We start from the raw sequence: 15,772 nt of genomic DNA, 5'->3' as shown, positions 1-15,772 counted from the left end.
GAGGAGAGTTGGTTGGGGGGGGGGGGGGAATAGACTGGATGCCTGGTGGCAGACAGGGGGGCTTTAATCGGCACCTCACAAAACATAAAAGCATCTTCGTAAAGCAGAGGCGAACAGAGGCGGCTCGCCGCACCACTTTCTCGCTCTCTCCCTCTCGCCGTTGTCACAAGTGATAAGCGCGCGATCCCTGCTCGGGAGTGACAAGCCGGCCGTGGCTCACGGCTGGTGGGAACAAAAGCAGAGCATATGCTTCCTCAAACTCGCCTGCCCAAATCCACACCTCATCAAAATGCTAAGTTTTTTTGCCCCCGCTCCTGCCCGCCAGTGACACCTGTGGACAGAAAGTGACATGGCGCTTAATATTTCATGCCGGTGCACAGTGGTGCGGGTAATCCAAAGTGAATTCCCTCAGAGCGCTCGCATTTACATGAAATCAAGTCACTCCGCATCAGTCACATCACCTCCACCACGCTGACCCCGAACGCTTTTACACACACACACGGATGGACACAAACACGCCCCTCCTGCAGCCATAGAGCGGCTGCATCATTCATGAGGGTTAACGCTAACAACACAGGGACAACCAGAGTATAAAAGAAAGAGAAGTTTCTTTGTTTCCGCTAAGCGGTCTGACAACTAAATGGATGTCCGAAATGTTCAAACCAGGGTGGAGTCTGCTAACACGCTACTCAACCTTCTGAAGCAGACATTCTCACCTATAACTAAGACTCAAAAAACAAAAAGACTATGTATCGCTTCTCAAAGGCAGAACATTTTGTGACATGACGATGTCCAAATGTGGTCATTATGACACGAATTTGAACTGGCCTTGGACCATTTCAGTCTAGCCATTTATCTTTCTGAAATAAAGTAGTAACACATTCAATCATTTTCTATATCAGTATATGAAAACACTCCCAATCACTGTTGAAGGATAAACTGCTCCTAAACCCCCTTCTCCCATGAGGCCTTGTAGTTTCTTCAGGGCTGAAACTGGACTATAGGAAACTAGAGGCTTCCACAGCCACTGTAGCAGAATGACCTGTGACCCCTACGCCCACAGCCCCCAGGAGTAGGTAGGGGGTGGGGGATTAAACCCCTCAGGCTACCGTCCCCCAATCCCCACCAAAAAGGGGGACCCAATCCTTTCCCCCTCAGGGCAGGGTAGAGGTCACATCAGCCTCCTCCTCATATGAGAGAAGAGCATCGCTTAGATAAACCTGCCATTATGCTAATTCACCGAGGGACGTTGAAAAGGAGTGAGGTAGCGCGAAAGATGGAGTGCAGCAGAGCAACAAAAGGGGAAGAAAGGAAAGTACAGTTTGACAGTCAGACAACCAAAACAACTTCCAGTCCTGGGCCTGTTTTAGTCTAGGAGGAGAATAAGAACGTACATTAGTTATCCTGCGACCTTCCTTGACCTTTACCAAGATCTATTCCGAGAGGTCATCTGTTCCGTTCTGCCGGGAGTGCCCTCTCTCCATCTCAGGCTCAGATCCGACCTCTTTCCCCCCACTTGACCCCAAACCAGTGAAATCGTTCCAGGGTGGACCACTCTGGCCCATAAATATTTGACAGGCCCTGCTCTTCTAAAAGCCCCTTACGAAGGAGTGGTCTGGAGAAGTCATAACCTGGCCAAGGCCTGAGTATGCTGTGGGCTCCGAGAGTCTCTCTATCCAGAGAGTACTACATAAAGCCTGTATCTCTACAGTAGACAGACACACAGCAGCATTGGCCCTCAGGACATCACATTAGGCTCTCACATACACATATGCCTTTCTACCACAGTGACTTAAAACCAATACCTCAACTATCTTCAATCCCTTCTAAAAATGCACACATTTTAGAACAACTATTTCAAGCATCAGAGCATCTAGTTCCAGGAGTGCCTCTCTCATAAAATATATGGATGGTATTGGAGCGACAGAGAAGTCTGTGGGTGTACGTCATGTGAGTGACCTCTCAGACAGTGACATCAGACAGGTCCCATCATGCCCTGTGGTGGGTTAGGGATCAGACCCGGCGCCCACCAGGGAGTGGTATGGAGGCGTCGCCATCCACAAAGCCGTGACGGACAGCTTCCTCACTCATTCTGAACCCTGTCACTCTCTGTGTTAGCCCCGTGAAGAGGAGAGCGACCCAGGGACACACTGGCAAGTGAAGCTAACATGGGTGGTCAACTTGGAACGTCAATCTACTACAATGGTCAGTCCAGAGGGTGGTACTGGTTCATATCTGCATCTCCAACCACAAAGCATGAATGGGCTAAACAAATGAAGATGAAGGGTTCTATCGAGAGAACACTGGAGCTGAAATGACCCATCCAATCCCTATTTATCAGTATTTTATTTCAAATGGTTTCGTGTTTGTAGGTTTTAAATCACATTTCAATACCTGTTGTGTTCTGGTCCTTGGCATGTTGTGTGAGGAGGGGCCAAAAGTAGTGGGGTCTGATGGGTTGCCCCTGTTCCTTCATCATCTTCATCACCTCCACTGCAGTAGCTGGAGAAAAGGAGGGAATATTAGAGAGATGAAGAACTCCCTCGGCTGTGTAGCCTCCTACTCCTTCCTGTGCATTCCTCAGAAGGATGTAGCGTACCAGTCTTCTTGGCCTCCAGGCAGCAGTAGAGGGTGAACTGCAGGGGAGTAGCGTGGTAGCTAGAGTCCTGCAGCTCCTTGCAGTAGCGCGCCATCTTATCCACTGGCTAAAAACACAGACAGATGGACATTTATTGAGCAGCTCATTTGTAGAATCCGGTGTCGTAGATAAGGGTTGGAACTAAAGTGTGCAGAAGGGTAGCTCTCCAGGAGGCGAGCTTGGGCAATCCTGGTCTAGAACCATTGTTTCCCCTAGGATTGTTTTCAACAGTGGTGGCAAAGTTAGCGGGGGGAACGTGGTGGTGGCCGTGGCCAACGGTGCGGTTTTAGAGGCTCCCCTCTTGACCGCAGAGGCAATTTGTTGTTAAAGCTAATTTCCTGCAATTCTACACATTTGGCCATGGCTTACGCCTTGTTGTTATGCTATCTGAGTAACTCAAGCATTATAACAAAGATTTTCCCCGACTGTCTAGTTTTCATTTAGGTAATTGTTAGTTCTCAAAGTATATAGCTCCATTATCTTTTGCACATACTTTATATATGTTTGGAATTGTTTAAGTTTACTCTAAAAACGTTATACCATCACGAAATTGATTTAAACTTTGTTGTTTTTTTTGCAGTGGAAACACTAAAGCCTTACCTTGTCCATGTTGACACAGTGGCGCAGGAAGAAGTTGCCCAGGGTGGGGGAGTCTCCACTCTGGGTCTCTTGCTGCAGGGTGGGGAAGGTCTTCAGCACGGTGAAGGCTGTGTCCTCCTGGCCCTGGGTGATCAGGCTCAGACACAAGTTCATAGCATCTACAGGGAGAGAGGACAAGAGAGATGGGTTGACTCATCCAATTGACATTCAATTCATCAATATCATAATATTTGTTATCTCAACAACGCATAACCAGAATGTTCAGGGGTAGTTTCAGTCCCTGCACCATCTAGTACAGGACACCTCAACAATAAAGTGTTAAACCTTCACTTGCATTGCAAGTTCCTGAAAAATCACTGTAAAAAGTGCTAGTTCTCCAGAGCTGATCATACCTGGTACATATCCTCTCTCGTGTCTCATACGCTCCACTATCTCTGGTACGTGCTGCTGATGGCCTGCCTTGGACAAGCTGAATACCACCTGCATCAGGTCTCTGTCCATCAGACTGGTGTCTGTGTTCTCCACAGCCTCCAGAGTCTGGGGATGGGACACACGGGAGGGTCAGTTCACACTCACACACACCAGGGTTTCTGTTGACCGACAACATGTTAATTTACCGGACCCATATGCATTGTGTGTGTAATCTGATTAGGGTATCCACCCATGGTTCTCAGAATGACAAATCACAGTTAGAATATGGTAATTACCAGAACATGCAAGTCGAGGATGAAACGATGTGGGGTCCTTCTTATTGAATTCTTATGTGCACTTTAAACATGTTAGACTGTCCACATGGACTTTTTCTCAGTCAACAAGATGAGTAATGAACAGCAAAATCACTAGCCTATGTCAATCTACTATAGTAGAACAGTCTAAGGTAATTATTCTATTGGTCAGCTTGTCAAGAAAGAAATAGCCTATTCCAAACAGCTTCTGGGACAGTTTTGGTAAGACACGTCTCATAATATATATTAATTGTTCAGGTTTCAAACAATTAAGTATATAGGTTTTTAAAATGAATACTGCCTCCAGCTCATTGCAAAGTGATGTGTGACGCACTGATTAAGCCTGCTTTCCATTGCCGTTTGATGCCGCGTTCAATACAAATGGGAGCTCGGAAATCGCAGACTTCAGTGTGTCCAAGAACACTTGGGGGGGGTGGGGGGGCTCCGACTGGGAAAAATCTATTTGAACGGTCATCCAACTCGAGAACTCGGGCCTCTTTCTATAGCTCTGACTTTCCGACAAAGATCACTGACGTCATGATTTGACCTAATATTTTTCAGAATTCCCAGTTGTCCAGAAAGCCTAATTCTAAAATGGATTCAATCGTTTCTCCCCCCAAATCAATCTACACACAATGACAAAACAAAAACTGAAATATCACATTTACATAAATATTTAGACCCTTTACTCAGTACTTTGTTGAAGCACCTTTGGCAGCGATTACAGCCTCAAGTCTTCTTGGGTATGACGCTACAAGCTTGGCACACCTGTATTTGGGGAGTTTCTCACATTCTTCTCTGCAGATCCTCTCAAGCTGTCAGGTTGGATAGTGTCGCTGTACAGCGTCGCTGCACAGCTATTTTCAGGTCTCTCCAGAGATGTTTGATCAGGTTCAAGTCCGGGCTCTGGCTGAGCCACTCAAGGACATTCAGAGACTTGTCCCCAAGCCACTCCGTTGTCTTTGCTGTGTGCTTAGGGTCATTGTCCTGTTGGAAGGTGAACCTTCACCCCAATCTGAGGTCCTGAGCGCTTTGGAGCAGGTTCTCATCAAGGGTCTCTGTACTTTGCTCTGTTCATCTTTTCCTCGATGCTGACTAGTCTCCCAGTCCCTATCGCTTAAAAATATCCCCACAACATGATGCTGCCACCACACTTCACCGTTTCTTCACCAGGTTTCTTTCAGACAGGAAGAATGGCATTCAGGCCAAATAGTTCAATCTTGGTTTCATCAGACCAGAGAATCTTGTTTCTCATGGTCTGAGAGACTTTAGGTGCCTTTTGGAAAACTCTAAGCAGGCTGTCATGTGCCTTTTTACTGAGGAGTGGCTTCCGTCTGGGCACTCTAACATAAAGGCCTGATTGGTGGAGTGCTGCAGAGATGGTTGTCCTTCTGGAAGGTTCTCCCGTCTCCACAGAGGGACTCTGGAAAGCTGTCAGACTGACCATCGGGTTCTTGGTCACCTCCCTGACCAGGCCCCGATTGCTCAGTTTGGCCGGCGGCCAGCTCTAGGAAGAGTATTGATAGTTCCCAACTTCTTCCATTTAAGAATGATGGAGGCCACTGTGTTCTTGGGGACCTTCAATGCTGCAGAATTTTTTTGGTACCCTTACCCAGATATGTAATTATGTAAATATGGTATTTCTGTTATTTATTTTTAATACATTTGCAAAAAAATGACCAAAAACAGGTTTTGCTTTGTCATAATGGCGATTGATAAGATTTCTATCAATTTTAGAATAAGGCTGCAACGTAACAAAATGTGGAAACAGTCAAGGGGTATGAATACTTTCCTAATGCACTGTACATAATGAAAATACTCCACACACGGGCCAATTTAATTCCACTAAATTATGCAAATGAACCTATAGACCGCCGATAAGCATGATCAGTTAAATCTATTTCCATCAATGAATAGGCTAAAAAGCATTATTTCGCTAAAATATTTTTTCTTCTCCCAGATAATTGGCAGGCTGCAATTTTCTTTATCGATTTTTTTTTTTTACACAAAAAGCCAGCCATTACTGGCTGATGGAAACCCTGACATACACACTACAAGGTGACATAGTGCACTTACCTACTAGATCTTATCCACTCACACAAACCCAATGGTCCACTCACCTGTTTGATCTTGTCCATATCTCCTTTCTCTGCATAGGCGTTGAGCAGTGCCACATATGTGTCAGGGCCCGGCTCGATGCCTGCCCCCTTCATGACTTGCAGGATGCTCTCTGAACTCTCCATGTCACTGTATGGGCACGAGACACACACAAGTCAACACAATAAGACTGATGGGTTCAGATTTGTAAACGTGACAATTTTGTTAATCACTAGTTATACTAGAGACATGAGGGGTGCCATAGTCTAGGGCAGTGGTGCTCAACAGGTTTTGCCTGGGGACCCAAATTTGACAATAACAATTGAGTCACGACCCAATATTATGGACTGTTGATGATTACATTTTGCAGCTGCATTCTTGGGCAGGCTTCACTTGCAAAATAGACTGTCTCACTGGCCTACTATTATGGTATTAAAGAAAGTAATTACACAGCCAAATTAACTTAGAAAACAAATTCAAGAGAATAAGCCATTTTAAATTAAGAGACCAGTTCAGGAGTGGGGTGTAATACATTACCAGACTCAGAACATGACATCAAAACCAGTCCAATAATGTTAATGAACAGTAACACATACCAGTTAAAATAGAAAAAACAACAATCATTAGGAATTCTTAATCATCAATTACCATGTGAATAGTTTCACAACCTCAAAGTATTTTTTTTTAAAGGTGTAAGTTTAACCAGTTCAATAACATGTAATATGAATGTCAGAATTAGTTAATAATAATTACCCTAGTGAACAATAACTCATTAACCTGTTTATGTATTGTGTGTGTGTGTGGCCTATCAGTGGGAAAGCTGGGGGTGTTTCTTCAGTTTGATAAGTTTATTGAAGTCTGGGGTGATGGTTGACAGGAAAACTCGGAGGCCATGCTGTCTGTCCAGTTTATTTCTGCTTTTAGTTCTTTTCAGCACGGCCATAGCAGAGAACACACTTTCACACAGATAGGTAGAACTGGAGCATGATTCTGATTGCATGGCAGGCGAGAGCAGGATACTCTCCCACTAAGCTGCACCAGAACTGTGGCAGTGTCATTTCCGGGATGCGCATGCTCAGTTGGCGATCGAATGACAGCTCCACCAGCTGATCCTCTTCATTGCTGGGCAATGTGACGCTTCCCATCTCTACTCGAAAGGGGTCCCCGTATCCAGTCGTCGTCTTATGTTCTCCTTCGGGAAGTAGTCACAACATTTTCCCTGCAGCCTGACAAGATGCTGTTTAACGTTTTTTTCCCCCAGTGTGTCGCCGTGCGCTTTGTTGATCAGATTGTGGGCATTGGGAAACATGTCAATACTCCTGTTAGAAATATGATTTGCCCAAATGGTAAGCTTCATCTTGAAGGCATCCACTTTGTCCCTCTTTTCAAATCAATTGCGCCCCCTCCCTTGCATTGACACATTGAGCGAATTCAAATTATCAAAAATATCTGCCAGTTGGGCAACCTATGTGAGCCATTCCTCACAATCAAAATGTTCGGGTAGAGATGACTTATTTTCCTAAATAAACGCAGCAATCTCCGCTCGAAGCTCATAAAAGCAAGCTGGCACTTTACTCCTGGAAAGCCAGTGGACCTCTGCATGATAAAACACCTGCTGGTGCCCACTCCCCACAGAAGGCCTGGAAACACCTTTTCTTTTTGATATAGTTGACACACATCTTGGATAGTGTCGTGGAGCTCAGGCACCATGTCCTCCGCTGCCAATGCCTCCCTGTGTAGGAAGCAGTGGTTCCACGTTGCACTCTGCGCTTCCTCCAGGATCTGCTTTACTACTCCTAAGTGCTATCCCGTCATGGCAGCTGCCCTATCAGTGGTCACACCGACGCACCCATCCCAGACCAGTCCCACGGAGCCCAGGTGCATATCAATTGTGTTAAAGACAGCCTCTGTAGTGGTGGGCAAATCAGCACTAAAAAGGAACTGCTCCTCAAAGTTATTATCCCACACTTGTCTAACATAGACCATTAGAATTGCATGCTTTGCCACATCTGTGGATTCATCAAGCTGCAGTGTGTAATGGCCATTTTCACTGAAGCGCTCTGATGTCCTCAGACACGTCCTGGATTCTCCTCCTCATGGTGTCATTGGATAGGGGTATAGTTTTAAGTTTGTTGGCGGCTGACTCTTCCAAGATTTCAGTGAACATATCAATCGCAGCAGGGAGTATAAGATCCTCTGCGCTGGTGTGGGCTTTTTTGCACTTACCTTGTGGCCCAGCGCATTGCTAAACATTTTTTTTTTTAAAGTCAGCTGTCTTATCTTTGTGACTTGGATGCTTGGTGTCCAGATGCCTTTTCATTTTGGAGGGTTTCATTAGCTAACAGTCTGTCTTCTAAAACCATAATTGATGAAGTCGGGGTCATATTTTCTCTTCTTGACAGGGACTGGGTTACCTGCCTTGTTGTTGACATTGGAAGCAGCAGTAGATGAAGAGGGAGCTGAATGTTTTAAAAACTTGTCCATTATTTTACTCTGACAGCTAACCTACATGAGTTAAATGACAGCTAACTATCCACATGTGCAAATCCTGCAGAACACATCTGCATAGTTAGCTGTCAATCAAACTAGCTGTCAGAAGATCTGTATTATCTGATTGGACGTGTCACATTTAAAACGAAATAATGTTGCAGAGTGACATTTTTATTGGATTAGTGTGTGTGTGTGTGTGTGTCGAGAAATCCGCCATTTCATTGGATCAGTGTGTGTGTGTGTGTGTGGGGGGGGGGGGGGGTCAGTGAGTGTGTGCAGCGATTAAACCCTCCAAGTCCGAACGTAGCTAGTCATTTCAACACTGCTGACGCGCTGCACGTGTAAAGTCAGCAACAATAAGTGGTGCAGTGCACGCACACCAGTGTGTCGCGGTAACGTTGTGAAAGTCAGCATCAATATGCGGCGAGGCCGTATCCTTTCAATATAAAAGTTTCAGTGCGGCGGTTGCCTTTCTAAATATTAATTACATTTTTTATATTCTTGCAAAAGTCCCATGACCCCTTAAAATCATCCTACGACCCCCATGGGGAGGGGTCGCGACCCACCAGTTGGGAATCCCTGGTCTAGGGTCTACACCAGAAGTTAATGGTTATCTGTAGCAGGAAGATGATCACATGTTGGCAGGCACTGATAAGGGTGGAGAGATGTGGATTAGTGAGGAAGGGGGTTTGAGGTAAGGTCACATGAAGGGAGAAGGAACAGTTTATTGCCCGTATCACTTAACTTCCTGCCTAGCAATAAAGATGTAATGTTTAGAGGAGAGACTACCCAAATTGGGGTATATACATACTATCACTGGTGGAACCATATCTTTGTCTTATGCAGCTCTATTGACCCAATAGGTGAATAAACTTGGTTGGAGCTTTCATACTGTCTGTCAACTTCTTACTCTGATATTTACAACCTAACAAGACCAAAACACAAAGAATTAGGCAGTAGGGGCACATTTATACTTATCATTGACATGCATTATAAATACATAACCTACAACACAAGCAAGGGTTCAAATATGACACTCACCCTGCACGTGCATGACCTGTCACTAAGGCGTTGAAAACAGCCTCTGTGATTGGCAGGTCCTTGCTCTTCATGAAACCCAGGATTGTACTGAAAGGGAGTGTGATGAGGACACAATAAACAGTCCTTCACTTCACATTGCTCCGATATCAAGTCTCTGTCTTAATAAACTGGTAAAAGTCTGTCTTACCTGGCACCCTCAATGTCCCCATCATGGCAGTAGGCTGCAATCAGTCTCTGGAAGGTCACCTAAACAGGAGGAGAGCTGTCATCTCAAGCTTTCATCTATATCGAAGACCTTCATCTTAGCATGACGTAAGTGCTCAGTTACAATATACAAAGAAAGACAGCTAAAAAAGAAAAGCAAGAACAAAGTTCCAGTTCATTTCCCCCCGTAAAAGTCATAACAAAGAACATCAAGATAATAGATAAGATGCAGTGAATCTACTCACTCTGTTGGGCTGCACACCAGCTGCCTCCATCTTGGCCAAGAACTCTGTGGGGGAGAACTTGAACTCGTTCTGCAGGTATACCTTGAGCAGTGCGTTGTAATGACTGGCATCGTATGAGGCACCTTGACAGTAAAAAAGGAACATTTACTAATCACCAACATGACCACAAACTAGTCAGCCAATTCATTTTGTCATCTCAATACCCTATTTTTCTTCCTACAGCACTGTTAGTTTCAGTCGGACCTCCATCCACCCTCCATTTTCATTGTCCTCTGACCCTCCTACATCCACTGATAATTTCTTCCCAGTGCCCTGTCCCAATAATGCCCTCTGGGTTTGGGTTCTATGCCCGCAGCCTTATACCCAGCTCCTGTAGCTTGTCCCAGATTCGGTGCGCCAGCTCAGTGCGTTCCGCCAGGGGCATCTCAGGCAGTAGAGAGCCACAGCTCCGCAGGAGGAGCAGGGCCTGGTTCCCACTAGGGTAGCCTTGAGAAAGAGAGAAAAAAATAGAAGTACAAGCCATGTGTTAGTTGGAGGGGAAGCATGTCAAGGTGTAGAAGACATTTTTTTAAATCAAAAAAGCAGTGAGGTGCTAGTCTGAGGTTCTCAAAGGAAGGAGGAAAGTGGTCAAGGTGCTTAACTATTTACCTGTTCGGCAGATGTCGTGGAAGATGCGCAGCAGCAGGGTCTTGGTGATGCGTCCCGTCCTCCTCACTGAACTGTCAAGCTTTGCCAGGGCCCAGTCAAACTGCTGGGCCTGCTTAGATCGCACACCCAAACTGGACTCATCAGTGGGTAGCCCCCGCTGCTCTGTGACCATGGCGTAGTGACGTACCCCTGCATAGGGCCACGCACACCTAGCAGAGGAAAGACCGGGCAATGGGTTATACATGGTTTATGGCAATAGGCTATAAGGTTTACAGCAAAGATAACGTTTTGGATCTCCCATTAAAGGCCACAGTGCCACAAGAATGACCTTGACCTGAGCACCCATGCTTCCTTACCTGATCCGAAAGGCACTCATCACCCTATACAGGCCTGTGGGCCTGAGTGTAGTCACCAACTCCTTCAAATTACATAATCGAACCCCTCCCGGGCTAGCTAACGTTATTTTAATGGAGCAGAAGATGCCGTCAAGCCCTCAGATTGTAGCCATCAGTTCTCTGTATATTCATTGTGCAGAATCAGGGTTACTAGTTTAAATACAATTAGTTAATAGTCGTCCCATACAACATAGATAGCTAGCTAACGTTACATGATTTTGTTATAATTAACTATGTGAATTGAACGTCATTAGGACTTATGCAAGGAGGCCATATTTTTATTACATACTAGATTGTTGACTAAATAATACAGGCTAATACCAGTATATAACACACATACACACACATATCAAAACATTTGCTCTCATGATAACCGGTCATATTAATGTTTAAGTACATTACTATGACTGTCATTGAAGCTCAATGACAACCGTAGGGTGCCAATCCAGCATGGACCGGCTAGCCAGCATTACGCTACCTGTGTACACTGTATGGGCCTGGGACGATTTGTCTTGAACAGACTCCGGAGCCTTTACCACCGATCGTTCCACTGTACAGTCGACTGAGCTGCGGTCCATTTCTGTTCGTCCCTGTTCTTTGAAGAAAGCCCGAAGGCGAACATTTCAGAAGTCGTGCAGATCTCAAGAGTGCTGCCATGTTTAACCTAAAGTGCGAGGAATGGAAGGGCATCCGCACCACGTGACGGGTTCAAAGGCTAACGGTCGAGAACAAGAGATCAGTAGAGGGGTTTTGCTTATTGTCGAGTTATATTATTCCCCCAGTTTGAACCAATCTGAGAAGTGTTATAATTTTACATGATAGACATTTGTAAATGTACATATTATGACCATTACTTGCCTATTTTCTATCTTACATTGCATTGTCTGGATTTATTATACGGCAACACCCCCAACAATAAAGTTATTCTATTGATCCACCTCCGTTTCATTACATGAGGACAAGCACGAAGCGTCTTAGTCTGGTCATGAATGTATACTGAACAAAAAATATAAATCCAACATGCAACAATTTAAAGATTTTACTGAGTTACAGTTAATATAAGTTAATCAGTCGATTGAAATTAATAAATTAGGCCCCTATGGATTTCGCATGACTGGGAATACAGATATGCATCTGTTGGTCACAGATAGTTAAAAAAAAAAAAGTAGGGATATAGATCAGAAAACCAGTCAGTCATTTGACCACCATTTTGTCTCATGCAGCACAACGCATCTCCTTCGCATAGAGTTGTTGATTGTGGCATGTTGTCCCACTCATCTTCAATGGCTGTGAGAAGTTAAAGGATATTAACGGGATCTGGAACACACGTCGATCCAGAGCATTCCCAAATGTTTTTATTTAACCAGGCAAGTCAGTTAAGAACGAATTCTTATTTACAATGGCAGCCTACGTGGGAACAGTGGGTTAACTGCCTTGTTCAGGGGCAGAACGACACATTTTTACCTTGTCAGCTCAGGGATTCAATCCAGCAACCTTTCAGTTACTGGCCCAACGCTCTAACCACTAGGCTACCTGGCGCCCCAAACGTCCTCAATAGGTGACATGTCAGATGAGTATGCAGACCATGGCAGAACTGGGCCATTTTCAGGTTCCATGAATTGTGTACAGATCCTTGCAACATGGGCCTGTGCACTTTCATGCTGAAACATGAGGTGATGGCTGCGGATGAATGGCACAAAAATGGGCCTCGGGATCTTGTCACGGTATCTCTGCATTCAAATTGCCATTGATAAAATGCAATTGTGTTCGTTGTCCGTAGCTTATGTCTGCCCATACCATAACCTCACCGCCACCTTGGGGCACTCTGTTCACAACGTTGACATCAGCAAACTGCTCGCCCACACGATGCCATGAACGTGGTCTGCGGTTGGGAGGACGTTTAGACGTACTACCAAATTCTCTAAAATGACATTGGTTAATTTCTTGTATTGTAGAGAAATTAACATTCAATTATCTGACAACAGCGCTGGTGGACATTCCTGCAGTCAGCATGCCAATTGCACGGCCCTTCAAAACTTGAGACATCTGTGGCATTGTGTTGTGTGACAAAATTGCACATTTTAGAGTAGCCTTTTTTTGTCCCCAGCACAAGGTAGACCTGTGTAATGATCATGCTGTTTAATCAGCTTCTTGGTATGCCACACTTATCAGGTGGATGGATTATCTTGGCAAAGGAGAAATGCTCCCTAACTGGGATTTAAACAAATGTGTGCACAAAATTGGAGAGAAATAAGCTTATTGTGCGTATGGAGCATTTCTGGGATCTTTTATTTCAGCTCATGAAACATGGGACCAACACTTTACATGTTGTGTTCATATTTTTGCTCGGTGAAAACTGGGAGTTTATACATAAGTGTATATGGAGTGTGTGACTCTCTTTGTTTTATTGCTAAAAGTATACTTGAAACACATTATAAATACACTTTTTTTCGTAAAGAAAATACAGGAATTCAAATACCATTTTAGTGTACAGTATTTCTAAGTTATGAGAAATATACATAAAATATATATTTTATATATACTTAAGTAAATAAAAAGTGTCCCAATTTAGAGCATTTTAATAATTGTAAATGTATTTAATATACTTCATGCTAATAAAATACAAATAAAATTGACATAAATACATTAAATGTAAAATATGTTACTGAAGTATGATTTTTTTCATCTGCTTGGGTGAGGTGGCAGAGTTCCATTTAGTCATGGCTCTATTTAATACTGTGTGTTTCCCAGCCTCTGTTCTGGACCTGGGGACTGTGAACAGATCTCTGGTTGCATGTCATGTGTGATACCGATAAGTGTCCGAACTGTGTGCCAAATGCTTGAACAGACAGTTCGGTACCTTCAACACCTCGCACCTCAATTTTGAGCCAGGAGAGATTGACATGCATGTCATAGGGCTACTTAATGTTAGATCCCTCACTTCAAAGGCAGTTATAGTCAATAAACTAATCACTGATCATAATCTTGATGTGATTGACCTGACTGAAACATGGCTTAAGCCTGATGAATTTACTGTGTTAAATGAGGCCTCACCTCCTGGTTACACTAGTGACCATATCCCCTGTGCATCCCGCAAAGGCAGAGGTGTTGCTAACATTTACGATAGCAAATTTCAATTTACCAAAAAAAAAGACGTTTTTGTTTTTTGAGCTTCTAGTCATGAAATCTATGCAGCCTACTCAATCACTTTTTATAGCTACTGTTTACAGGCCTCCTGGGCCATATACAGCGTTCCTCTCTGAGTTTCCTGAATTCCTATCAGACCTTGTAGTCATAGCAGATAATATTCTAATTTTTGGTGATTTTAATATTCACATGGAAAAGTCCACAGACCCACTCCAAAAGGCTTTCGGAGCCATCATCGACTCAGTGGGTTTTGTCCAACATGTCTCTGGACCTACTCACTGTCACAGTCATACTCTGAACCTAGTTTTGTCCCATGGAATAAATGTTGTAGATCTTAATGTTTTTCCTCATAATCCTGGACTATCGGACCACCATTTTATTACGTTTGCAATCGCAACAAATAATCTGCTCAGACCCCAACCAAGGAGCATCAAAAGTCGTGCTATAAATTCTCAGACAACACAGATTCCTTGATGCCCTTCCAGACTCCCTCTGCCTACCCAAGGACGTCAGAGGACAAAAATCAGTTAACCGCCTAACTGAGGAACTCAATTTAACCTTGCGCAATACTCTAGATGCAGTTGCACCCCTAAAAACTAAAAACATTTGTCATAAGAAACTAGCTCCCTGGTATACAGAAAATACCCGAGCTCTGAAGCAAGCTTCCAGAAAATTGGGACAGAAATGGCGCCACACCAAACTGGACGTCTTCTGACTAGCTTGGAGAGACAGTACCGTGCAGTATCGAAGAGCCCTCACTGCTGCTCGGTCATCCTATTATTCCAACTTAATTGAGGAAAATAAGAACAATCCGAAATTTCTTTTTGATACTGTCGCAAAGCTAACTAAAAAGCAGCATTCCCCAAGTGAGGATGGCTTTCACTTCAGCAGTAATAAATTCATGAACTTCTTTGAGGAAAAGTTCATGATCATTAGAAAGCAAATTACGGACTCCTCTTTAAATCTGCGTATTCCTCCAAAGCTCAGCTGTCCTGAGTCTGCACAACTCTGCCAGGACCTAGGATCAAGAGAGACACTTAAGTGTTTTAGTACTATATCTCTTGACACAATGATGAAAATAATCATGGCCTCTAAACCTTCAAGCTGCATACTGGACCCTATTCCAACTAAACTACTGAAAAAGCTGCTTCCTGTGCTCGGCCCTCCTATGTTGAACAAAATAAACGGCTCTCTATCCACCGGATGTGTACCAAACTCACTAAAAGTGGCAGTAATAAAGCCTCTCTTGAAAAAGCCAAACCTTGACCCAGAAAATATAAAAAACTATCGGCCTATATCGAATCTTCCATTCCTCTCAAAAATTTTAGAAAAAGCTGTTGCGCAGCAACTCACTGCCTTCCTGAAGACAAACAATGTATACGAAATGCTTCAGTCTGGTTTTAGACCCCATCATAGCACTGAGACTGCACTTGTGAAGGTGGTAAATTACCTTTTAATGGCGTTAGAGCGAGGCTCTGCATCTGTCCTCGTGCTCCTAGACCTTAGTGCTGCCTTTGATACCATCGATCACCACATTCTTTT

The 15,772-nt window shown here is 44.1% G+C and overlaps 1 protein-coding gene across 1 annotated transcript in view; it reads right to left on the bottom strand.

The window, feature by feature from the left end:
* The window catches only part of lrpprc (leucine-rich pentatricopeptide repeat containing), a 72,084-nt gene extending 60,311 nt beyond the window's left edge, over positions 1-11,773 (bottom strand). The window contains exons 1-11 of the mRNA XM_071409406.1: positions 11,562-11,773; positions 10,689-10,897; positions 10,404-10,526; positions 10,041-10,162; positions 9,779-9,837; positions 9,592-9,678; positions 6,084-6,210; positions 3,631-3,775; positions 3,239-3,396; positions 2,600-2,705; positions 2,395-2,502 (exon numbers count right to left, since the gene is read on the bottom strand). Coding sequence (XP_071265507.1) covers positions 2,395-2,502; positions 2,600-2,705; positions 3,239-3,396; positions 3,631-3,775; positions 6,084-6,210; positions 9,592-9,678; positions 9,779-9,837; positions 10,041-10,162; positions 10,404-10,526; positions 10,689-10,897; positions 11,562-11,773 — 1,456 coding nt within the window. The remainder of the gene's footprint in view (positions 1-2,394; positions 2,503-2,599; positions 2,706-3,238; positions 3,397-3,630; positions 3,776-6,083; positions 6,211-9,591; positions 9,679-9,778; positions 9,838-10,040; positions 10,163-10,403; positions 10,527-10,688; positions 10,898-11,561) is intronic.
* Between the last annotated feature and the right edge of the window lie 3,999 nt (positions 11,774-15,772).

Source organism: Salvelinus alpinus, chromosome 7 (genome assembly GCF_045679555.1).
Source record: "Salvelinus alpinus chromosome 7, SLU_Salpinus.1, whole genome shotgun sequence".
NCBI lineage: Eukaryota > Metazoa > Chordata > Actinopteri > Salmoniformes > Salmonidae > Salvelinus > Salvelinus alpinus.
The sequence above is the reverse complement of the archived record's forward strand: the minus strand, read 5'-3'. Positions and strand labels throughout refer to the sequence as shown.